This window comes from Papilio xuthus, unplaced genomic scaffold, assembly GCF_000836235.2.
Source record: "Papilio xuthus unplaced genomic scaffold, Pxut_1.1 DF827680.1, whole genome shotgun sequence".
In the NCBI taxonomy this organism is placed as follows: domain Eukaryota; kingdom Metazoa; phylum Arthropoda; class Insecta; order Lepidoptera; family Papilionidae; genus Papilio; species Papilio xuthus.
Genome location: NW_013530969.1, coordinates 7,071,784 through 7,098,495, shown reverse-complemented (window position 1 = coordinate 7,098,495; position 26,712 = coordinate 7,071,784). Strand labels below are relative to the sequence as shown.

At 36.2% G+C, this 26,712-nt stretch overlaps 2 protein-coding genes across 4 annotated transcripts in view; one reads left to right on the top strand and one right to left on the bottom strand.

Annotated features, from left to right (window-relative positions):
* Eip74EF (Ecdysone-induced protein E74) overlaps positions 1–26,712 on the bottom strand; it is a 141,131-nt gene that overhangs the window by 89,580 nt on the left and 24,839 nt on the right. For both annotated transcript variants that reach the window (XM_013311211.1, XM_013311212.1), the window contains exons 2-3: positions 22,535–22,621; positions 10,397–10,458 (exon numbers count right to left, since the gene is read on the bottom strand). The gene's annotated coding sequence lies outside the window, so the exon portion shown is untranslated. The remainder of the gene's footprint in view (positions 1–10,396; positions 10,459–22,534; positions 22,622–26,712) is intronic.
* Positions 584–25,260, top strand: Lsm11 (U6 snRNA-associated Sm-like protein LSm11). Of its 2 annotated transcripts, XM_013311214.1 has the most exons (4): positions 584–948; positions 5,567–5,688; positions 24,117–24,264; positions 24,852–25,255. In XM_013311214.1, exons 1-4 carry the CDS (start codon positions 663–665, stop codon positions 25,007–25,009), a joined length of 714 nt encoding a protein of 237 aa, XP_013166668.1. In that variant the 5' UTR covers positions 584–662; the 3' UTR covers positions 25,010–25,255. The 2 variants fall into 2 exon arrangements, with proteins under 2 accessions (XP_013166668.1, XP_013166669.1); XM_013311215.1 differs by lacking the exon at positions 5,567–5,688 and having other exon boundaries at positions 584–953; positions 24,852–25,260.

Below are 26,712 nucleotides of genomic sequence, written 5' to 3'. Positions count from 1 at the left end.
TAAATACGTGGACTCAAAAACTGAAGTTAGCCAAGCACTTGCCTCTCCGATTAGATGTTGGCGGTCGGTTTTGACAGCCTAACCTAAAGTTTAATAATGCCGGATGTAATTACATTATTTACTTGTTTGTTTTTTAAATAATTAGTTGGTTAATTATTTAATATAGGAAAAATTATCATGAGCAAATTGATATAATTTGCAATGAAGAAGTGTAAAGGCAATGTAGGTGCGAGTGCTTTAATATGTACGTTATCTACATTTTACGTATATTTTATAATAAAAAACTTATACGAACTTTAATTCATGCAAGTTTTGTAATATTTAAATTCGCTTTTGAAGTCATAAATTAAAAAAAAAGTGGAAACACTGCCATCTATGTTTGACTCTGTGTACTACGTACTGCATACGGTTGGAATTGTTCAATGTAATAAATTAAACATTAAAGTTAATAGAGAAAAATTACTTTTAAAATAAAAGTTTAATTATAATTTAAATTAGTTATAATTTTTTTGTTTCAATATCAAAAATTGCACAAAAATGTAGAGGCGGAACGGAACGCAACCTGCTGTTATGACAGCTATTGTCACCGAATGTCAAACCGGTATATTTTGTATTTTGGTAGTGTTGTTTTGTTTTAAATTTTAAGGATTTTAATAAATGCAATGTCAGGAGATTCTTCTACTTCTGATTCAGAAATAAGTGCGTGCAGTTCAAAATTTGATCCAGTCAAAACACTTTATTCAAGTAGAACTTTAGTGCCTGTTGAAAATGCTCCTATGTACAACAGTGTCGACCAATTTGAAGCTTCTCTTCAAAGTAAAAATACTATTGTTCCTGTTGGGCACAGTGAATTAGTCCGGCAACAAAAGGAAGAAAAGGAAAAAAGGCAAAATGAAGAAGCTAGACAGTTGGCAGAAGCGAATAGGCAGCGATTTGCCAAATACGAAGGTGAGGTTAGTTTACTATGTTTATGTTAATTTTTGAAACATTTTTGCTTAGACTAATGTTTTATAGATTGATCAGTCTTTGAACAATAGTTTTCAATCAGTTTTGTGTAAAATACACCACTATTATAAAAAGTATTACATATTGTTTAAAAATAAATACAGGGATTCACCATTTCCATACAACTTTATTGTCTTTGAGATAATTTTAGATATCTTTGTTGTTTTTGATGTAATGTTATTGTGTGATAATAATATTTATCTGTTCCCCTTGAAGTTGTACCTTGATTTCCAGCCAAAACAACAGTTAGGTTATAGATATAATTGATTTGATATAAACATTAGATAGTAATGGCCGTCGGCCTTGAACACTTGAGATTGTAGTAATTCTACACATAGATTATGTCTGTGATGTAATGTTTGTTCTAACAGGAAGTACAAAGATTTTCTTTACAAAGATTTTCTTTGAATATATGTTTGTGACATAAAATATTGTTTAAAATTTAGAAAGGTTTTCGGGACAAGAGTAATCTGCAGTAGAATGTGCCAAATTGTGAGGTACTATGCCTACTTCTAAAACTGACTGAAAGCGCCATCTAGTTTCAATGAACTATTGAACACAATATCTGACGCTTTCCTGCATTTGAATGAGAACTTTTATTTCCTTATTCCTGGAAGATATCCAGAATGGATAAAATAGTTGTTAAAAGAAACATAATATTTTGCCAAATTTCTTAATTATTGTATAGTCCTTTTCAAAAACCTTGGCAACTCGGAACATCATATGAGTAGCTGCACAGAATTAAATTTGAAGTGTATGGGCATAAAGGAACTGGAGGTGAGCGGTGCACAGCTTAAAGTTAGCGGCCAAGTTATTAAAAAAATTATGTGTGTACAAAAAATGGTAATATTTGGTATTTTACTTTTTTCTGTGATTGCAGACAAATTCTTCATATTTAGCATCCTTTCTTAGTTACACCTAATGATTGCATGTGAAGTGTAGATTTATAATTATAAGCAAATACAATATTATATCCAAAAAACCTGATGCAAAACAAACTCCAAAGATGATTTTAGCATAAAAACTTTTTTGTGTTTATTTCTACACAAGAAGGATATTTTAGATGCCAATCACCTGAGATATTATTTTTCTTCACGGCATATAGCAGTGTACAGTTATCTGTGCACAACACCCCGGGGGTGGCGGGTGGGTCGTCGGGTCGCCGGGCGCGTTCAACGCACGGCTCTGTGTCACAGTGGGCCGACGACCCCACCGGTGTTGCTAGGTCGCTTTACGCTACGCTATAAGCTATTGCCCGCATACACGTGAGCTAGTATGTGATTGGATGCTTAGGTGACTGGAAAGTACACGATGGAATTTATTATTTGTAATTAATATGATATGATCGTTTACTTTACGTTTAAAAATATACTTAATATGGATAGGAATTGTGTCTATACGCGAGTCTCGCTTTCGATTCTCAGCTGTGAAATTCGACGTGAAATTGATTTAATTAATTGAGTTTTATTTAGGAGATTAGTAACTGGTGCATAAGTTTTTAGATTTTCACTAATCTTTTACAAAATTCATGTAGATCGTGGATGGGATTGTAAGACAAATGAGAATCAATATGGGTCTTGAGTATTTACCATGTCTTTTGTTTTTGGATGTCTTATAATCTCGTTCAAAAGTGTCGTGGATGATATGTATGTCCGTAGTTTTTTTGCGTTTTGGTAGTGAGGTAGAATCGATGTTGTCCCGACCGAAAGCGGTGTGACGTGGCAATATCTGTGGCATCGCGTTCGCATGCCGCCCGTGACCTGCTGACCCTGTCACAATACATTTATGTAATTACAATTTTTCTAGTATATATCGTACTTCCAAACTATATTCTATATGTATGCCAAATTTAATCGATATCCGTTCAGCCGTTCTGGAGATACCGTCAAACCAACATCCATCCATCCATCCAACATTTACATTTATAATATAAGTAAGACTTTTAACATTTTCGGTATAGTACAATAGAAAATTCTTTTAGTTTTCAAATTGTTTTTCTACGGTCCGCCTCAATCACTACTTAATATTTTTACTAAGGTGTTATAATAGTGGACTAATATAAATCTTAAGAAACGATATACACACTTCTATCTATTCATATGTATTTATGTATTTATAATAGTGGGCAAATTCGATGTTCGTAAAAATGAACTATTTATTATATTTGAAATGCGACAACGCGCATGCAATCGCGTGCTTTCTACGATTGTTTTCCGGGCAATTTGACGAAAATGGCGCGGGAAAGTTGCCGCCTCGCATTTCGACCAGCTGCAAACTCCTTGCACGTATGACGGCAAAATCTTATAGCACGCCTATGGCTAGTCTAGTAAATATTTGCCCAATCCTGTATTTGCCTTTTGGGTATTTTAGAACTAATTAGTGCGTTAGAATTCGAGAAACTCGGCGTTTGCCGCACTTATACTGTTCTGTCGATTGCAATTTGCAATAAATTTCTAAATCGAAGAAAACAATGCATGTAATTATTTTATATTTAGAAGCCAAGGTATTAAAGTAAGTGTTGCCTTATAAACGATAGGTAATATCAAAGTAATGCAGAAGATGCAGCTTTATATTGCAGATTATGCATTTTGATAATAGTTACACTGTAACATCGTAGCTTTATCATTACTCAAACGCATAATGGAATGACTGGAGCGATGTACGAGGTCCATCGCGGCTTTATCACGTCATCTAGATATGAAATTGCGATGGTAAATGGAGTGCACTTCGCTAGGCGGCTTTCTCGTGCGGATTTGTTGCATAACCGCTTTCCACGCGGCCGCAACGCCCTCCCCTCGCACCCGTCTCGGTCCTGGACCCACGGTCGTTGACACACGCGTCCAGATATTCGTGGATTTATCACGAAAAAAAAAACGAAACTCGTCCCGGTGCCCGGTTTTTGCGAAGCGAATTTTGAAGACACGTCTTTCGAAAGCAGCTGGAATTATAATTAATATTTATAATCTGTTTTTGATGCCTGTCCATACACGATCGATGTTTCTTTCGGCGCGAACGACAATGGAATATAATCAATAATGTTAATCGTAGTTCAGCGCGAGGCACAAAAAGTATTACTGCGATGATGTATGGAATATGATTGTTTTCTTATGTTTACGAGCAGAATTAACGAAGTAGATAACAACTGTTGCGTGGTGATATCGTGGCGGGCGAATGCGCGTTCCTAGCCGCCGGCGACGTACTCACTTTTATCGTATTGCCATACTTATCTCTGTGTTCTATGCTTATTTATGTTATTTTAAGCGGCAACGTGCTATTATTAACCTGTTATGTTATTTTACGCTATTCCGAGACGGAACGCTGCAAACTGTATTACGATCCCATAATATGTACATAGGTATTATATTACATAATGGTACATAAGCTGGAGCACGGCAGGGTAATATCAGAACATATACAACGTACGGTGCAGGGAATAATAAGTTATAAACTAAACATATGAAACTAAGTCAGGCGTCCACGTAATGTACGAAACGGAACGCAAAGCGGAAGTGATGCAACGGAACGCGTTTCGGCGCGCATCTGTGTAAACATGGCGGGGTTTTGTGAATGGCGCGGGCGGGCGCGGGCGACGGCGTTCCCGCGCTCGGCCGACGACCCCGCCGCGGTCAGCGCCCGGCCCGGCCGCGGGGATGGCGCAGTGAAAGTAATTCGCAACCGGCCGCCCGCGACTCGCTGCTCGCGACCCATGCCACCCTGGTACTTAGCCGCCACACACGCATGCCTTTTATGTAACAATTTTCTTTGCTTATGTTTTCTCATCATTTCTAATGGTCGCGTACAAATCTGTTACATGATAAGTAAATAACATGAGGTTTATTTATAATTAATTAATCTGAAAAAAATATTTTAGTATTTACTGATATTGATTGCATTACACTTTTCCACGACCTTGCCATGTAAAATTTTTATAACTCAATCTCTTTGTATGTAGAAACTTATTTAACATGTCACAGATTTTTAAGGTTACAAAACTTGTACTTATATACAAATAAATTAGCTGATATTTGGACAAATATGGCAGGTTGTCAGATTGCTGACATTGCGGCAAAAGCAACGAGGCGTAATCATCGACAAAATTCGTTTGCGCCGTCCGAGATTCGATACTGATTCTTCAAATTTATGAAACAAACAAAATCGCCTGTCGTGATGATTACAGTCTCTACATGATACGAAATATAATCACTTTCTTTGATCTCGGTAAAGGCTCGGATGTAACAACACGGAAAAGCTTGTAAAAATTTGTAAACAATTTTTAATGTACACCATTATGAGATTTTTTTTAATATAAATAAATCTTTTAATACTTCTCAAAAGATAAAATATGAAACTGCAGCGTGGTCTTGTGTGTCGGGTATTTTTTTTAAATATGCCAACAACTTAATATACCAGTTTAATTGTAAAAACACGAGGAAACAAAATAAGGAATGTAACGTAACAAAACATGATACACTTATCTCGGTTTTTCCAAAGATAATGAGAGAGATGAACATATGTTTTATACGTCTATAAATATTTTAATATATATAATATTTTTTTCTAGCTCCCACACCCAGAAGACCACCCCCGGCCAGGACCAGTAAGAACGTCCTACATCGCATCCAAGACATAGACGGCCCCCTCGCCGTGCTCAAGCAGTGCGTGGACCAGAGACTCAGAGTTAAGGTAACCATCCCAGCCCTTATGGCAGGTTCGCAGTCCAACGATCCAGCGCTGGGTTACAACAGAAATAATGAACTCACTCTATAACGTGCATTGTATTTTCCAGAGTAAGCTTACATTAACGTTACAGTCCAGCTCGGGATTTGCATGGCTGGACTGGAATAATGTTAACTGGACTTAAAAATGTCTACAATTGTCTTGGTACTTTTACATATTTAGCTTTCAAGACTTACACAGTTCACCCGAGTTGTATATTGAATCATGTTGTTGAAAAATAACATTATTTTCTGAACGTCCAACATTTTTTTAAGTGTAAATGTCAATGGTCAGCAGCGGTGATGACGAAAGTGTTTGTTCACAAAAAAGGCTAAATAATAATTTTGTATTCTGGAACAGTTATGAAGCGAAAAGCTTTACTGTACCATGTATAGTTTGGTGGGTGTCATAATTCTGGATGCGGTCTTTTGTGCATCCTTTGTGCGTTCCTGGCTGAATGCCAACCCGGAACATTTCCCGCGGGAACTGCCGACTGATGCTACCGACTGTGCCGAATTAGATCTACTGAATATGATGCGCCTGTGCCGACTAGCACATAAACGTCTTAGATGTATCGATGGACTTCAATCATCGTTTTAAATTGATGGACTGGTTCTCGTGTTATTTTAGAAAATAATGGCAATAAAGTTTGCATGAGTAATTTAATTAGTAGTAGATTAATAAATAATAAATGACCCGATTAGTGCAGCTATAGAGGAAACGACCCTTAACTGAACATAAATACATTGCCAATAGAAGGTAATTGAGCTAATTGTAATGCGCTTGAGTCCGTGAGAGCCCGCCTTTAGCTGCGGGTGCACATTAGATGTTTTGTTGCGTGCGGAATTATAACGCTCGTTTTGACAACTATATGGTCTTATACAAACTGTACGAGAACTACGCTAAGGAAAGGTCTGAAGAACTATTAAATAATTTTGCGTTTGTTTCAATCGAAAAGAATACGCCCTATTGAAGCTCTTGTTTACAGCGACAATTCGGAAACTTAGTAACACTTATGTTATCGACTTTATCAAACCCTTTTGTTAGCTATCAGTGGACATTGACCACACGAGTTGTATAGTGTGATGACGTCATAAAATTGCGTTATAACTGTGTTATAAAAAAAATAAGGAACGTCTTTAGAACTATCAGTGTTGTGATAATGTCGATGAATTAAATGGAATCTTGAATTGTTTTTTGTTAATTCATTTCAAAACTTCTCGTTTTATCATGTACGTTGGTTTGAAGCTTCTCTTAAATGAATGTAAGATTGTAAAAACTATTCCGCGTTAGGTTTTAACCGAACCAGGAAGTCACAGTGGTGAAATTATAGAGTTTTCTTTAACGTGTCAACCAATGATTCATGGGATTGAAATAAAAGAGTAGTTGCACAATGTAATGGTAAAAGGGTGCGTGAGATGAGTCACGGTGACAAGTAGGAAGAGCCTTGTCGTGTTTGTGTCGCTTTATTCGCAATGCTGTGAGCTCCGAGGGAAGGTGAACAACTCGGTTTTATCATTTTCTCGATTTATACTTGTCACATTAATTATGATCTGTGCTTTTTTATAGCGAGGTATGTGTGTGTGGTTATACCGGTGCTAAGTAAATACGTCGCAGAAAACACAGCTTTATTTTTATTGTAGTGTGATACGTTGTTGCATTTTTATATATCTTACTAATATTATAAATGCGAATGGTTTGGATGGATGTTTGTTAGAAGGTATCTCCAGAACGGCTGCATGGATTTCGCTGAAAGTTAGCACAGAAACATAGCCTGGGAGGTTTGCATGAGCTACTGGTTAATATTTTTTTTAATTCCATGCAGACGGAGTCGCGGGGACAGCAAGCATAAATATAGATCTAATAACACTATGATAAATGTAAATTACTATAAGTTAGTGAGTGTTTTACGGCTAACTATCGTATTACGGTTTGGTCTTATTACGTTGAATTTCTTAATGTATGTAACTACAGAAGTGGTGTACAACAGTAGATATCAACCTTAACCTAGAAGTAGAAACCTTCCCTTGTAGACCCAGACAACGTAATTGAACAGAAAGACATCCCGGTAACATCTAGGTCTTTAATAAATGAAAAGTGAAAAAATTATTTATTAAAATCCATGAACATAAGTTTACATTAAAAGGTTAAGCTAAGAAATTTAATGGATACAAAAAAGGGCATAGCGTTATAGAAATAAATTATATTTACGACAAAATGTTATAATACTAGCGATTCCCCGTTACTCTGTCCGCGCGGAATTAAAAAAAAATCATAATTAGTAGCAAATGTGTTCTGGAGATACTTTCAAACACCATCCATCCATCTAAACACTCGTATTTATATTATTAGTAAGATTAGTGAAATTGTGTAATTCTATATCTAGACATCGTTTGAATTATTTCGTTTCCTCAGTTTAGCAAGTTAGTGTACAAGTTAAAAATATTTTAATTGAACCAATTCTGTTTAATTCGTCAATGTCAGTACCTTTGTATCGTGGTAATTGTATTACAAGCTTGTTTCGCCTTGAATATAAATTTGTCGGCAGCCGTCATGCAATAAAGAAAAACCTTCGCGACCTTACAAACATTTTGGTGGAACTAACGAAAAATTCAATTAGGAATCAACAATTACATTAAGTATTGGGGTAAAAACTATTACAGCGCCTAAGGGGATATGGTATTTTCAGGTAGCTTAACGTCTTATTAATATTTTGATCATTAAATTCAGGTAAACATCGTGATGCGACCTGCACATCTCTAAGTACAGATTCAAAGATATGTGTGAAGTCAACCAACCCGCACTTTGCCAGCGTGGTTGACTTAACCTAGTCACCTCTAACATAGGGTAGTCTCCGAGTCCCTCGGTGTAGATGTATAGTGAGCTGATGATAATAAAAAATACCTAGTATCTATATAGTACCTAAGGACCTATGTTTTAAATATGGCGAAAGTATTTTCCTTTCTTTACAATTTACTTAAGAAATAATTCGATATAGAGTAGATAACAATTTAACAATAATATAATTTGTTTATACGACCCTTTTGGTAATCAAACCTTCGTCAGATCAACAATGTAATTATAATACAATATACAATGTACTTAATTTTTTCCGATCACTCGTGAGCCTTGTTTTCACATACACAAGTTGTGTGTATGTGCGTGTGTGGCCCTTCGTTAAAAATATTGAATGTTGTCGTCGCTGAAGGCCTCGGCTGTCGCGACGGCGGCCGGCACAAACACTGTCATTGCTGTGTGTTACGCAGCATGCGTGTTGCACGTGCGGGTACAGTCAGCACGAAAAGTTATGCAAATAATACATAAATAATATTAAAGCCCTCAAAGTAGGTTTGATTAACGTGATAGACCTGGACAAAGGAAAATTTATAAAAAGTTTTCTTTCAGCTTATAATTGAACATGTAATGTCTTGAGTCTATTTTCTTCTTGATTAAGATAATGCACATGAAATATACATAAACATAGTGAAAAAAAGAAACGTGATTTAAAATTTAATACCTAACAGAAGATGCATTGCTGACATGGAAACTTCAGTCGGTTGCCAAAGCGTTGCAAGGAAAGTTTTTGTTAGACGGCAAATTAAGGAAAAAGTTGATTGTTTTAATTTTTCATTCTGACTGTACTACTGGGTGGCGGGACCTTGTTGTGATGTCAGTTATCTCATGGCCATTTTCCTCTGCGTGTGTGTGGCGCCGGGTTAAAGTGTGAGTATGTTTGGATACAGCAGCGGACGTGTGTATGCGTCAACGCGTTACTATTCACGTGTGTGCGTGTAAGAACGCGTGCATGTGTGCCACGAACAAGGGCCGGCTAGGACGAATCGTGCACGGCACAGATACTTCCTCGTTGATTTAATCCATTTATCAGCCATTAGTTTGTTTCGGCGTACCGGGCTGCTCGCCTTGACGCCCAAACGAGCACCTCAATAGATAATTGATTGGCAGTGGCAACCCTGAAATACTCTGTATGCGTGGTGCGTTAGTTTGTCGTTACTACGTTTATTAATTTCTTGGGACTTTTCTTCCCACAAGTCCCTTATACAATAAAATTATCATTTCTAAATCAGGAATGTTGTTTCGTTTTATTAAGTGTTTCTTAATAAGAGACCACAGGATTAATTCAAAATACTACAGACATCCCCCAAGGTAAAATAAAGATAAAATGGCCAGAAATTCGTTTATCTAATCTTAGATTATTCAAAGATGAACGTATATTTGTGACGACTGACTCAAAATGTCATCGCGCTCGGCATATGATTGTAGCAGAGCGCTATTCGCACGTCACTAAAGACATATTTTGCATGATTTAGCATAATATACGGGAGTACGTTTTTCCTCGTGTTTGTTGTTTTCCGTCGGAGGTGATACCGGTGCGGTGCGGCGGAGCCAGCTCACCCCGAATTGTGAGCCGTCGCAAGGTCGCCTACATTCGAAGTGCGCTTAAAAAAAAACTCCTCCGCACCGCTTATAAGTTTTATTTTTTTATTGTTGTTTTGTCTTGTTGTTAAGCCCTTGTTTGGACTCGTTTAAATCAACGCGTACCTTCTGACTTTATGGATACGAAATTTATCGGTTGCAAGGATCAAAGTAGACGATGAATTACCGAATAACGAATAAGCCATGATTAATATGGAAATAAGGAATCGAATGTACTTACAGCTCTTTAAAAGCCTTCGACTTATCATCCGGCCGGCAGGATCAATTACGTCTCGCCGTTACCTGTAAATTTAATAATGTACTTTAAAATATATTCAAGAAGTTTTCTCTTTATGGTATTGAACAGGAAAAAAACACTATTCAATTTTAAGAGAGCTTAAGGAATATGAAAAACAGATAGTGACTCGGCCCTTTTTTTTAAACATAAAATGTTTTAGGTCCCGATTCAATCTACATTTATGGCCAGCCTCATTATCACACCCATTATCTTCAAGGCTTCGTTTGAAAAGTAATGTACCCTAACGATAAATTTATGGTTTCAATAATCATTTAGATGTCGAGTACGCAGCGAAGGTATGATGCATTCGGCCTCGCGGGTAAACAGACGCTAGATAGCGCTAGACAAAGACGATGCGAGGTCATGAGCGTAGCCTTGCGCGGGTGCGCGCGCGCCGCTTCCGCCTACCGACGTCGCGCCGCACGCCGCACTCGGCCCGCACTCGGCGCCCGCCACTCAACGGGAGCGGACGCCTCGATAATATGAATATCGCCTTGGAAAATACTCCACAAGGTTTCAATTAAAATATCACGCAATTGTATTGTATTGCGTTTATACTACAATTAATACGGTTAAATAAAATGTAATTATAATAGTAATTGAGGGATGCAGTTCTTTGATAAATAATAGATTTTAAGTATTTACATTATATTACTGATGCACGTAGTATCATCCTACGCAATCGCATCGCAAAATGCACTTGGATGATTTCACTTTGCATCTCGACAAAGGATGAACGACATGTTCATTATGTACAGTAATTTTATGCATAGCGATGCGCGGCCCGTTGTGTTGCCAATAGCAACGGAATCAAGTTCTACACCAGTCATACCCAAAGCGGATATGTGGGACCCCGGAAAACCCCTGGGGTGTATGATAGTGGAAAACATAATGAGTTCACGTAAATAAAATTTGTAGAAGCGGGGGTTCACCAAAACCAGAGTTTAGTTTTTCATTTTTAATTTTAAAACCTTTGATACATATAAAAAACCCAGCAAATAGCGCTTTAAAGGCTAAATTAATATCTAAATATATAACAGTCTTACCGATTTTTATCCTAATCGCGGCGCCTATTCCAGCCAACAACTACAGAAACTGTGCTAGTTGAATAATATAGGAAGTACTAGATCTGAGTATATACTTATTTTTATCTGTATTTATTATACATACTTCTATCTGTTACTAACCATTTAAAACTTGTTAACGAGTGATTTTCTCTATTAATAAATCAAAAGTTAAATGAAACCATTTGTCATAATATCTGCTAAAATAAAGAATCAAAGAGTTGATGGTTAAAATTGGAACCTTACATCTGCTCCTGTTAGTGGAGCGAAAAGTTATTTTATCCAAGATCAGTAACATTTTGTTACGATTGGTATTTATAATTCGTTGCCTAGAGGACGGATCGACTATCATCAGTATTACGCAAATTGAATCTGCGATGCACCGCTTGTCGCATGCCGCGACCTCGCGCCGGCGTCAGGGCCGCGCGACTTCCTGCTCTGTGCACTTTTCATACGCGACTGATAACGCGGTTTTACTCAGATAACTATGTTATTGTTCTCATATAGGTTTACGAGTGTTTAGTGTCACTGTGTTGGCTAGTTTGTGTTTAGATGTGTCTCTGTGTGTGTATGGGTGATTGTTTTGCTGCGTTTAGGATTACAATTCGATTTATTGTTTGTATTACTAAATGGCTAATGACGTACAAGTTCAAGTCTTTTATTATCTCGTTTAGTTCTCAACATTGTTTTTAAGTTTGACTATCATTTAGGTATATCATGTGTTTGATACGTGCTATCCTTATCTACCGGATTGCTCATCTAACTGATGCATCACCAAACTTGGACATCACCAAAACGGATGCGAGTCACTTGAACTTACCATGTTTGTACACGACCTACAACTTCCGGTTTGTAAGGTTAAATTAAAAAACCAGACAAGATTTAATTGTTAAAAAATAACCCATAAAGACTGCAGACGTGACGTCATGAGTCGATGGCCTAGATGACAATAATTGGCTGCAGTGAGAGACTACCATAATATATGCAACGACATCCACAACGCTGAGGATCGCATTAGAAAGGAGACATACCCTACAGGACAGAGTAATTGTATGGACGGCGTAGTATTTGTTTTAAATAAAAACTAAAATTTTGATTCCTGCTACTTTCTTTGCCGGTGTATTTTCAGAAGACTCCGGGTCATCGTCGTTGACTATGTCGGGCTATCGTTATCAATATTGTCGGTCACTGGACTTATTTTGGCAACATTTTATTCATTATCTTTTAACACGGTTTTCTGTTTGTTTAATATGAATTAATTGCTATATATAACACAAATTACTGTGATGTGCTTTTTAATATTGCAAAAAAAACCTAAAACTCGTTGTTAATCGTAATGTCGATAAATCGTTAAGTCGTAATGTTTCGATATAATTTTAATAATAATCAGACATTAAGATTGTTGTAAACAACAAAAAAATTGTAACTATAACTGGTTCATACCGGTTTGATAAAAGTAAACAAAACATAAGTAAATAACAATACGCTTATCACAATTATAACCGTTTTGTCTAGGATCACAGCCATATCTAGACAAGGAAGTTACACAGAGACCTTCAGTATTCTAGTTCCTACTAGCGGTAAGACTTTTTAAACATTTAATTGAGTTTTCCTACGAAAACATTGCGTTTAAACGTGATAGCCAAAATGCAGTTAAAGTTAACAAGGACACGCGGAAACTTTGCTGTTGCGTAGTTTGCATGCAATTTAGAATTATTACGAACATTAAAAAATATTATACTACAACCGTGAAGAAACTTAACGGCGTATGAGGTATTTTTATCATTTTTGAAGATTTAAGTTTTTTTTTAACTTATATGTGAGGTTACAAAAATATGCTAAAACAAATACGCTTCGACCTTATTATGGCTAACTGTAAGTATCTTGTATAAGTGTTTAATTTTACCAATACTGTTATATTAGTGATCTTTAGCGCAGAGCCTTGTATCATGCTATAATGATGTTAATTTAACATACAACTTCCTTAAATGGTTACTTGATCTAAATGTCAATTTACTTGTTCATCGATGAATTATTGGAATAATTGAAATGTAAATTGTATTTACCCCATCAGGTACAGCCACTTACTTACTGTGAAATGTGGTAAGGAACGGTTCAAAATGAATAAATCTGTCCGTAAACAAATTTACAATTTTTTATGCGGATTTAGTCGAGGCGAATCAAAAGAGAATTTGAAGAGGTTTGACAACGACACGAGTACATTTTCATAATTCCATAGCAAGACTTATTTAGAACTTATTTTTTGTCAAAATCTGAAATGTTATTACTTTTTACAATACCTGGCGTTAAGATTAGTAGAACAAGATATAGTTGATGTAATATTGCGCAATTGTTTGTCCTCACTTTTCCTATGACGTCGATTTTGTTATAGCTTTTTACCACTACGAACAGAAAAAGGCCTATGATGATAATAGACATTAACTGTAGTCCTATTTAAATTATACTTTTTAACATTACTATGATGAAAACTAAGTGCTCTTTTAGTATCTTTCCTTATCCATTTTTATGACAAATATCAAAATTCTCAGAATTATTACAAATCATTTCTGTAGAAATCAAACATACCGACGTAACCACGTAGAAGCATAAAACCGGGACTTACTCGTAGCTTTTTTTCTCGGTACTTTTATCATGCTTTAAAAACTATTATTTTATTGAAAAGCATACTATAACAGTTACAACATAAAAAGAATATGTTATTATAATTGTAAGTAATCTATGACCAAATAGTTCGTGATTCCACCGAGGACGTCAAATCCATAGATTCTAATTACTCGTATAACACGAATCCATTCTTGTATACGACCATATTTACTAAGTCCGTTCACCCAATCATGTTGTCGTGTCTTCAGCGGGTGACTTACGAGCGTTTTGTTGGAGAAAATTACAATGCGGCGGCGAACGATGTTCACTTTCGCCGCAATCACGATTTGAACGCAACGAGCAATGATATCGATATTACAATCGATTTGTAGGTTTAATCGATTATATGAGCGATTATGATGCTAAACTGTTACAGAATATTAAAGTGTTTGTTTTTCAAAGTCGATTAAGGATTAGTCTTTCGATCATTTATTTAGTAATTTTTTTGAGCATCATAAGAAAGTTTCTTTCTTTCTTTTTTACTTTATTACTTTTGGTAATATTTTTTAACCCCTGATTACGTTTGTATCCACTTATAAAGGTCAGCGCTTAGTGTTCAACTGACTCAGGGTCGATGTCAACTGTCTTTAGGTGACGTCACAGTTGAGACGCCGGAAAAATTGGACGTTTTGATATTGACCTCATAAATATGATATAAGCACCGACATTGACCTTTACCCACAAAGTTAGACCGAGACCTTGCTCCTAGATTTGTTTTCGGCGCCCACTTATCACCTTATTTGTTGTTTTTATCACGCGATAAAGGGCTCGGCCTTGCGGCGTATCTGCCGAAGGTCTGTTCGTTCGATTCCGGTATTATTTTTTTTCGGCTATGGTTTCATGCGCCACTAAGAGTTCCGCCTTCAAAGCAGGTTTCCTTCCTTATTGGTTTAGATGCACTGTGCAGTTGTTTTTTTTCGTCTTGAAGGCTATCGCTTATTGTTCGAAGTTCGCCAACTATTCAATTACACCAATAGACCGTTGTAAGGAAGAACAGTTTAGCGATAAAACGGTTTTTTTAATACTTTAATCGAGTGTTACCTTTTAGAGCTTGTCATCAAAGTTGCTTTTGGAAAATAATAAAGGGATGCTATATATAGAGTTTGCTCATAATATCTGTGTGTATGCGGTTCTTTTAAAAGTGTTTGACATATTTTTTTCGTATCCCTTAATAGCTTTTTGTTGTTACTTCTCTTAATCGCAGTTATATTTAATTCTCAAAGGAAACATTAACGTTATATTGCCCGTGCCTTGTTCGCGACTCATGGAAAGCAGTATTAAGCTTTATTACTCATAATAACGTTGACTCACGGCGATATTTGGGTTATTTTACAATGGCGGAATGCTTATTTTGTAACATTTCATCGAAAACACAAAGACTAGTTTATAAAATATTCCTATTAGAAAATAAAAGTACTAATATATTAAGAAGTACAAAGAATAATAGATTAGTATTATACTATTCCTTAATACTCGTAGTTAGAATGAAGATAAAGGTAGAGTCATATGAAAAATTCAATAAAAGGCAACATGGTGACGCTATTATGTGAATTAATGTTTTATAGCACCTTTCTACCAAAACCGTTCATTTTTACTGTAGTTTTTTGTTACAAGTTCCATATTGTAACAAGTATCGTAAAGTCAAATATTTGATCAATGACATTTTGGCCAAGATGGCTGACTATTGATCACGTGCTTCGCGCCAAATTGTTACCTTTTTATTTCGATGGTCGTCGAGAGAAAAAAGTACGGAAGTCACGGCCTAAGAGTTTTTGGACATTGTAAAGCAGTGCATTCAGAACGATTTTAGTTCATTGCCAATTTTTTAGTTTTCGTTTCTCGTTCGATAAAAACCTTATAGCAAAAAGTATAGGTTTTTAAGTGACATAAAGACCATTCTAGTCGCGTTCGTTTTCGTTCATCGCTAGAAAAACGATCATTCAAAAAATTGGACAGATAAAAAATCAAATAAGAATGCTGTATTTTACGTTCCATTTATTGTAAATACTAGTAATGTAAATACATTAAAGCTTATTTAAAATAGAAATTTGAAGTCAGAATAATCATACCAAAGACAAAGCAAAGAATAACTGAGTAAGTAACAATTCAAAGTATTATATAAAATAATCAATTTTATTATGCAAAATATTCCGAAGGTCAACATGAACATTAATGAATTCAATGTCGCAGATAGAATCTATCAAATTCGTCGATCGTGTGGCGGAACATGGCGACAAAAACATTGTCAGTTGACCGTGACCGTGGTGCCTAGTGCCGGATCTAGAGCAATGCGCTTGCGCAACCCAACCTCTATGCTGTCGCACCCACACCCACTGAACATTGTCAAACTCGTAGGTGTAAACAATTAGTATGTATGAACTATACAAATTACACTCAAAGGACCACTTACCTACTCTGATTGTAACATACTCAGATTTATTTTACTTATTTATATTTCTCATTTCTAACTATGACAGGCTATCATACAATCACTATGATAGATATTACATTCTCGATACCACGAATAGTCAAAATAGATTAACCAGATCATACGAATTGTACAGAACGAATATTAATTCAGCCGTGGCTGGAAAGTATTGGTTTACGTTCCCCATCTCGGTTCTTTCTATTTCCACTTTCATAAACCACTTTTAAGATAACTACTTATGGTTTATTACATGATTTAATAAAATCGTTATATGTATGTTATGATATCACGTTAACAAAGATGAAACTAACTAATCAACAATCTATGTCCATGTATTTCAATCATGTTCTATTGGCTGTTGAATATTGAAGGCAGCCGGTGCTCGGCGGCTGCAAGCAAATAGCCATCGCGTCATGCCTCCACCTCCACCTCCACCTGGCAAGCTTCCGCGTATTCCGTTCACTTTCACTGCGACCGCGCTGGGGACGCCGATGGCCTGCCTTAACTGTCACTATACTACGACTCCACCACATCTACGTTATTCTAAACTCACCACTATCGCTAGTCAATAAAGCTCAAAGTACCTTGTACACATGACTGTTTTTTTTTTGTATAACCACTTTTGGAAATTATCGTGTTTGGACTTAATCTCGAGAGTTGTAGAGTCGGTATTAGCATGTGGCGATAAGGAAACGGCCTTGAAGGCCGCACGTACGAATAATAAAAGCTATTTACTTTCTATAGCGGTCAATGGTCACCGTTCGTGTCTGGGATTTCGGTGTTAGTTTAGATTGTCACTGTACTATTGGTTTATTATGGAATTTTTGTATCGTTGTATGTTTCTCACAAAATATTTTAATAAACCAATATTACTTAGTATCATGTAACAAAAACGTAATGATATTAACAACCGCGACTGCTTTCTAATACAGCTTGTACTAACACAGAGAAATTGGTGACGGTGATCTTTGTTTGGAGCCATATCGTCGATTATTAGAGAGAGTAACGAGTTTATTTTAAGAGTAACCTAGAAAAATTAATACAAAGAAATAAATGTTTATGAAAAGGAACATTACTAAAATTATAGGAAATCTTTACTAACCTTACCTCTGACGTTTTCCATTGTTTTAATCTTAAGTTTACATTCAAGTAACCTGACCTATCATAAAGTGAAATAATTGTTAAATAATTAAGTAAAACGTTGAACCCGACTGAGTTTAATACTCTGTGACTTCTTGAAGCTTACCAAACAATTCACCCATCATATTGGACAACCGGCTTTTGGAGGTTACTACGAGTATATTGTGGAACGGACATACAGACACCTATCACACAATTAGAACGCATGTTAATGAAGTCAAATGTGATAAATCACGGAAAGTAATGATATAATCAATAATGATATAATCATTACTTTCGGCGATTTCGTTCGATCTGTAAATAAAGACATCGCAGCTCCGTCGTTCGTGCACTTTCACTCGCCGCTTGCTCTACGTGACCTGAGCACAAACCCACAGCCGCGCACTTTGATTCGCAGATTTGGATTTTTTTTCACTTTCATCGTTTTAACAATCCTTTTATACGTTCAAAAGAATTTGATCTTTCTTCGTAAATACTGTCGTGACCGGTGTCGCCTTCTTTATTTTGAAATCTATTTAAATTCATAGCAAAATACCATAGGCTGTTGCAACTAAAATAATTAGTAATATTTTAAAGAAGATGACTTCAAGAGCGAATTTAAAATCTCCATACGTGGAATTAATATCTTTGAATTTCATATTTTGTAGAGCACTGATAAAGCTTTCTCAAGTTAATCAGGACTATGTATAGATAGATCTCGCATTGCAGTCACGTGCGCCTCCCCGCGCTGTGCACTCACCACGGCCGCGTCGCAGCCTTCTCTTGTCTGACATCTTACGAAACTTATAGATTTTCCTTCCGTTCGACTTATAATAGTCCGGGCGCAATCGTAATAGATCGTAACTACACTTGAACGTTGAAATAATTAATCTATTGTTTCTATTAAAGTTTAAAACTGTTGATATTCGTATTTTTGTGTTCCAAACTTGCTTGTCTTCGTTCAAAGAGTGTAATTTCAAAGGATACTTAACATGACAAACTTTTAATTGCCAATATCTTAAATATGTTATGGTGATGTAGGAACTGATGTATGTATTACGATAAACAGGACATTGTCATGAACTAAATGATGTCTTTAATCTAAATAACCTGAACAATCTTAATACTTGTGGAATATCGCGCTACTTGGCTTATATTGTATCTTTAGATTGCGCTGTCTCCAGATTCCCATGTTATTGGTAAGGCCGCAGGTCTGCGTCATGTCTTCCTGGTACTGAAATAGTGCGGCTATAATGGTCGCAGATATCAAGCGATGTCACGGGCCGGGACACTTGGCTCGCGGATACCAAGGCGAAGGGCGTTGGGCGCTCTATTATTGCGTAATTTCAACATACAATTTAGATTTGTTGATTATATTCGTGTCTCTGGTTTAGTATTTTTTGTCCAGGATCATTGATAAATAGGTATATTTGGATTTTGATTTCGTAATTAGGTTTATCAATAATAGGACGCTGCTGGAGTCGATACGATTATTTCCTTCGGAAACCTTTTGGACGTCGCTATAGCACCAAAATTATCTTTAATTGAAAGCTTAGTTCTTTTGTAATCTAATAGACGTTATGATTGTATTGTTCCTGTTTCATTCTATAAATAGTGTGTTAGATTTTTGCTTTTGTTTGCAGCAGCGCTAGTGCAGCTTCTAATGGGACTTGATGAGTCGCCGCAGCATGCGCTCCCATTGGACGCAGCGAGTTGCGAACATCACCAATCAATATCAATAATTGACAGTCAATACATAGGAACATTAGTTTAGCATCGACATGTCTGACTTTCATATTACTTGTTGATTCTTTTAAACATCCTTTATTTTCCTCAACGATTCTAGCAGATTCTTGCTTCAATTTCACTATAAATAAGGTTGAAGGATCTTTATATTTGAAGAGTCTCTATTGAAATATTATGTTGTTGTTAAAAGAAAACATAACAATTATTGAAAAATATCGTGGAGATAGGAAATGTAAACATGGTATAGGCGCAGTAAACAAAATCATTTCTATTATAATGCTAAGGTCACATTGAAGTAAACAAAAATAAAGACGTTTTTGTAAACATCTGCTAACCTCGAGACTTAGCTTTGACTTAAGTAAAACAAACAAATTGTCCGCTTTCTTCGCTGATTGCAATTGCGACTCGTCTGGCCCAAACAATGGACACAATGGAATGCCTATCTTTTCAGTTTCAGGTTAAAGCGTCGTCGCTGTGTTTTGTTTCTGTACTCCGTTGTTTGTTCGTTTATTTTTTCTTCAAGTAAACTTTTTAAATATACCAAATTAAATGAAATCACATCATAGACGCGAGACTCTTGTTCCAGTGAATCAATAGTAGTGTAGTCCTGTGGGCGAGATGTCGTGCCTTCACCTGCATCGTACTTGATGCAATTGAGCTCGTCTCGACGGTGATTACTAAATTGCCTGCCTCAATGTTCTTCCTACAATACTGCAGTTCCCACATGTGACGTCATCACTTAAAACGATCTTAGCATTCTTCTATACTTTGTCTACGTTCTATTTTGTTTCAACATCAGTGATCAAACTCTGCCAAGATTTGATATCAACGTTACTATATCCAAAATTCCAATTTTAATGTGCAAATAATCCCGATTTATGGTCGACTTTAAGTCAAATTTAGTTGGCCACAAGGTTTATTGTCGGTCGTGCAATCGTGTGAGGTAAGCCGGCAAGTGCAGATATTGGAGCAGTGCCCTCACGACTGCGGCGCCTCCGACCTTGTGCGAGAACAACTTTCCACCCGGAACACAGAGACGCCATTTTTATTGACACTGAGTCGAGACTCAATTTTATACGCTATGCCCTTATCCGGACCTTGATTTTGTAATAAACACTCACATGTATTAAACGTCTCGGTCGCTTCTACAACTGTCCGTCTGTATAATATTTGAATTGAATCATTTTGTTGTTGTTGACATCTTACCTGTTTGTGATTATTGTAATGTTTATGATTTCTTCTCTAACACATTACCATTTGATTCGAACTTGTTGAAAATTGTGTATTTTAGTGTAGTTCAGCTAATTTACAAATATAAAATCTTGTATTAATCATATTTTCGGTGACATCAATTTAGTTAGCGTCCGGTTTGTCATACTTAGAATTCACAAAAGGTTTTCTCTCTAAAAAAACTCTATAAAAATGTTGTAATTAAATCAGATTGAAATTGACTTTATACTTTTAGTTGATATTTTGACGGCAATTTTTCGCAGTTTCTCGGAAAGTATCAAATTAAAGTGCTAAGATCATTAATAACTTAGTTTTCTCAGAAGAAGTAAAAAATGGAGTTATTCCCATCATATCAGGCAGGGGAAAAACATCACAGCTATATATAAAATTGTCGAGATCCGCGGAACCTTGGCTGGGTGCTTACAAATTGAGTCGGCCCGGTACGAGGTCGTGTGCGGGAGTGTCTGGGTGTTTGTGTATGCACGTGCTTGTGTGTGTGCTTACGTGTGTTTGGCGTCGAGCTGATTGAATTATAGGTCAGTACGGATAAACGAATTTATCTGTCCTTGACATATTAAGCCAGTTTATGATACGACAATCGCCCGATGAATTGGGGTGAAGTCTGAGCAGTGTTGAGTTGAACCATCATAGATATTAATGCGCCTTTGTAACTATCATTATCAAAAGTATCTTAATATATTTAATTATAAACTTGCCTTTGTACCTAACAAAGTAAATATTTCATTCATTAAAACTCAATTCAAAGAATTGTTACCACTTCATCTAACATTGTAGTCTAGATTAGTCTAAATTTACAATAGAGAAAGACAAAAAGATCTAGTTCTTTGCCGTGTTTTATTTAAATAATACGCAGCAGTGATTCGCTTTTATATAACAATGATATCTAAAAAGTATTTTAATTATTTCGAACAATATATTTTATATAAAAAACTGTTCTACTAGATAGAGCACTGTATTTCCCAGAATTAGTTTTTACAATGTTTTACCAGATTTTTAGACTACACTAACACATTTGAAACTAGTTATAACCAGAATTTTGTCAATTCACGAGGTCAAATATCTACCAAACTACGAGTGCTTAAACCGTCACTAAGGAGCTGTTTAGTAACAATAAAAAATACTCAATATAGCATTATCAAGCTTTATTATGATTCTCCATTTAGGCACCAAGGCGAGACATAAACGAACCGATCTTGGGATTTGGAATACAAAGGTGAATGAGGATAAAGTTGTCACTTTTCCGTAATATTAGTCGGAATACTTATTTATCAAAGGACCTTGCTACTCATGCGGTGTTTTTCCATATCACGCGTCTTGATTTTTTTTTCCATTCAATTAAAGGGCATGCTGGTATTTAGTAGGAAAAATTAGAAATGTTACCAGTCGAATATGTTCTTATCATAAATACTTTTGATTAAACATGTTTGTTTATTAATAGAAAGAGGCCCTACATATTTAACAGGTCTATGCAACTAACGTGCTTAAGAATTAGATTTACTAGACCATTGTTTTTAGTATCTATAGTCTAGGAGAAAAGAACCTAGCATAAATTTTTGGCGATACGCGCCTTCGTAACGTCATCCACAAAATATATCAAAATTTGTTTGAGATTTGTTGGTGCACTTTACGTCCGGTAGAGGGCGCTGAACAAATTTTAATACCAATTTTGACGATGACGTAAGTAGCAAATAATATGGATGTCAAGTTTTGATGCGACTAAATCTTAATTAAAAATATTGTGATGACCAGCCAAATTATGTGATTTACATTCAAAAATTGCATTATTGAGCCGTAGATATCCTTACTTACCAGACAATTCTTTGGCATTTTCTAAAAATGGAAGTCCTGTTTACATCTGAACACAGTAGGTGGCACTGACGGACTCACAGCAATAGCCTGTAACAAAATAAATCCAATTTTAGTTAAATGATTACAAGTGAATTTCATACTACTACATAAAGGGTGTTTTATTTCTCAAGTAGTATTGTAGTTCGCCATCATACTAAGATTTTTAAAATCACATAACATATCTTTATTAACTCCGCAGATTTGCATTTTTCATATATAAACAATTAACATAGTGTTGGTCTCATATAAAGATAGGCCTAGCTTTATCTTCGATCAGCAACCTGGAGTATTAAGGTCGCAGATATTCCGTAGTTATAGCTCGGGTGCAGTATGTTTGTAATGTACGATGTGGTGCTGACAGGAAAGGGGCCGGACCTCGCAGACCCACCGCAATGCAAATACGTTACCAGGAAAACATTAGCGAGATTGTTACGCACTAAGGTTTTGAACCCCCCGTATCGTGAACTGTTTTATATTAATTTTACCATACGTTAGATCGTAAAAAGTACTTGAATTGTTTTGCTAATTATTTAAATTACTTTACTATGTTCTATTTATATTTTTAAGGTTCCGTAACTCATAGGAAAAAAACGGAACCCTTATAGGATCACTTTGTTGTCCGTCCGTCTGTCTGTCAAGACCATTTTTTTAGTTTGCATGGGGAACAAATTTTGCTCTCTTGTTATATTATGCCTTACTTCTTCTTCTTCGATTAAAAGGACACTTAACTAATGCTGTCTTGAATAAGATACTGATGAATATTCAAATTTTTACATAGTTCTTAGTATTAAATACTTGACTTAATGTTACCTACAAACATTTCTGCATATAGCAATCTCAATACACTTGGAGTCCCGTGACGTATTCGATTCCCGTTTGAATTCATAAAAGCGTACCGCAAACACGATAACGGATCTAATAACCTGTTCTTTAAAAGCCATAATGGTTCGCGAGTATTCCGTATGAAGGCAATTTATGCAAGCGCCTTTTACGGGACTCTGATATTTTTTTGTTATTTTCACAGGCCGTTAGCTATGCGTCAAAGTTATTTTGATTTGCGATTCTAATGCTGTAACGGTGCAGGTAAAGGAAGAGACTAAAGTGTAGTGTAGACGGACATAGACCATAACGTCGACTCAGTGTAAATCATAAAACGAAAAAAGACGGCTAGGTTTTATTCTTTCACGTGTGTTTATTACTAGCTGTAACCCGCGACTCCGTCCATTTAGAATTTAAAAAAAAACCTTATAGACCTATGTTTTCTTCCAGACTATGTTCTACATTTACAGCGAGATCCATACAGTTCATGAGATAACTTCTAACAAACATCCATCCATCTAAACTTTCTCATTTATAATATTAGTATGATGGAAGGATTTTCTTGAACGTCGAAAGAGTATTCAGGTATCAACAGTACTATGACTAGTAATAGATAAATTATCTATTAAAATATAACTATAGTACTAGATAAGATAAAACAAACAATTCTATACACGTAATGTAACATTTATCAAGTACTATCTAAACTCCCTTCTATTCACAGGTGATAACGCGAGGAGCGGCGGGACTCAGGGGAGAGCTTCATGCCAATCTGATCGCCTTTGACAAGCAGTGGAACCTCGCCCTTACAGACGTACTGGAGATCTGGCACAAGAGAGCCGTTACAAAAAGAAAGATACCACCAGCTGTAGGTATGTGGCACTGATCTTTATAAATGGATAGGTACATTGCTTGGAAATTTCATTTTTAACAGTTAATTCTATCTTTATAATTAGTTCATATCCTAACCACCGTCAGCGCCAATCCAATGGCGGAGATTAAATAGGCACAGAATACTACGGCTTATAGCCTGTCCATATAGAAGTGTATATAGAGCGATCACTTTTGACAAAAGACAATCTAAAGAGGTAATGTTATTACATCAGCCTATGCGTTGAAAAGAGACCAACCGATCTGATAAAATAATAAAGCATGAATATCTATTTATCTTTAAGATTTTAAATATTAATTTGTGTTGTTCTTCACATAAATTATTTAAAAATATAACTTAATAGTTTGCGATAAAGATCTAATTCAAAATTCCCTACAGTTTGTTGAAAATAAGGTAACATGATATGAAATATATTACAGGCAGGCAAGCAGACAGAATTATATTTACATTTGAAATTTGTAAACGTCGGCTATGGGGATTTTCCGGCCGTTTCATAATAAATATTTATTCTCTTTCTAACGGATACCATTTTTTTGTTAAATAGTTAACTTGGGCTGTAATATTCAGGTGCACCGGTCGACAAAGGTACAGCGGCGGCGATGTATCCTGTGCCGAAAGTGACAGAGAAACCTATTGGTAAGGGTGTATGGGAGTGCAGGCGACATGTCCCGCAGCTGATGGTGCGCGGCGAACATATCGTCTTGATCAACTTGGTGCAACGATGAAGTGACAGATGTACATGTCTTGTGTGAGTTAGAGATGCTAGATCTGATCGTTTCGTCTACTATTTGTTGACATAGAACATGATGATTGTGATTTATGTTAAGTATCGATACTTTGACATTAGACCTTAAATTAGTTATCAATTGTGTGTTTAAGGCAAAAACAAATTGGATTCAAAAAGCGATCATCATTTATTAATTTGTAAATCATTATTATTTTCAGATTATAACTTTGATTATCATTAGGTTTTTGCGTAATAAGCATATTTTATTTAATAAATGTCTTTTACATAACCTGCTTTTTTATTATACCTCAATTTATATATTTTTCCTCGTACATTAAATAGACAAATTGCATATTTTCCTTACATGCAAATACTTTTGAAGCTTTCGTACAGCAGAGTTGAAGTTGTAATAATCATTTCATGAAATAAAATTGTAGACAAATCGTTATGATCTTAAGAACAAAACTCTTACCCACTTCTAGTCTGAACAGTCTATCGTAATAGTCTAAAAGATCATTTCATAGTTTGTCATTAAGTGTTGACAGATTTAAAATTGTTTCACAAGCTTTTTTTCGAAGAATTTTCTAGGTAAATGACATGTAACGACGATATGTGTTGTAGAGGAAAAACTTTGTGAGCAACCCCCAGAAACGTGGGAGTAATTGGATGCCCGCCAGGGGGCGTCGCACCCGGACCAGAGGCCGTTGTCGCTACTAATCGAACCCACTAATAAAAATAGACAACTGAAATTCATTTTTGAAACATCATCATACCGCACACTTAACATATAAGACTTTTTGATAAAATTATGCAAAAAAAATCTTTCTTCTTTCGTTTTCGCCGAACGGAAATCACATTTCGCCGTACTTGCACCACTTTAAAATTAAGATGAAGTGACAAAGCGGTCATTACACGACGCCTCATTCGATCCCAGAGGGACAGGTTCAAAATGTACTGCCAAATATGGTTCCTTTATCGTTTTGTAATTGACAGTTGTCACTGGCCACTCGGACATGTCTTAATTTTTTGTTTTTCCAAAAATGACAATTCGAATTTCGAATCGAGATGGCGCGAAAGCGCGCGATAAGAGGGCACGGCAGTCAGGAGGCGGCGCGCGGGGTCGACGCACGGTCGCCGGCGGTCAACCGCAGGAGCGACGCCCGCGGCTCGGGAACGACGCCGGGGGAAAATGGAAAAACAATCGTTAGGAACAATGCGTAGGCTCGGGACGCTTCCGCATCTGGGAGCGGGCCGGGGTTTATGGGAGATCGTTTCCCTTTGTAATATCTGACTCTGTGAACCAGCCGTCGCAGCGGTCCACATGGCAAAACTATTGTTATATTCCAGTAATAATGAGCAATCGCCGGAGTACATTATATGAGCGTTGAGCGGTTCGAGTATTCCCGCGTAACAAAACCGCACGCACTTGTCCTCGGTTACAAAATATTCTATGTCCGTAAATGTTGGTATCATTGACATTGACATTACGACAATGAATAATAATGTTGCAGAATGTATTAACCATGAATTCAAGGATTTTCCATAACCTCAACTGAGACCTTCAATTCACCAAAATAGTCAGAAGCGTCGCCTACGATGTTTATACGTTGTAACTAAATATTCGTAATGTCGTCCATTTCTATTCTGACCTTAATTTTGACCATTTACAGCCAACGCGGAAATCAAAATTTTTATATTTAA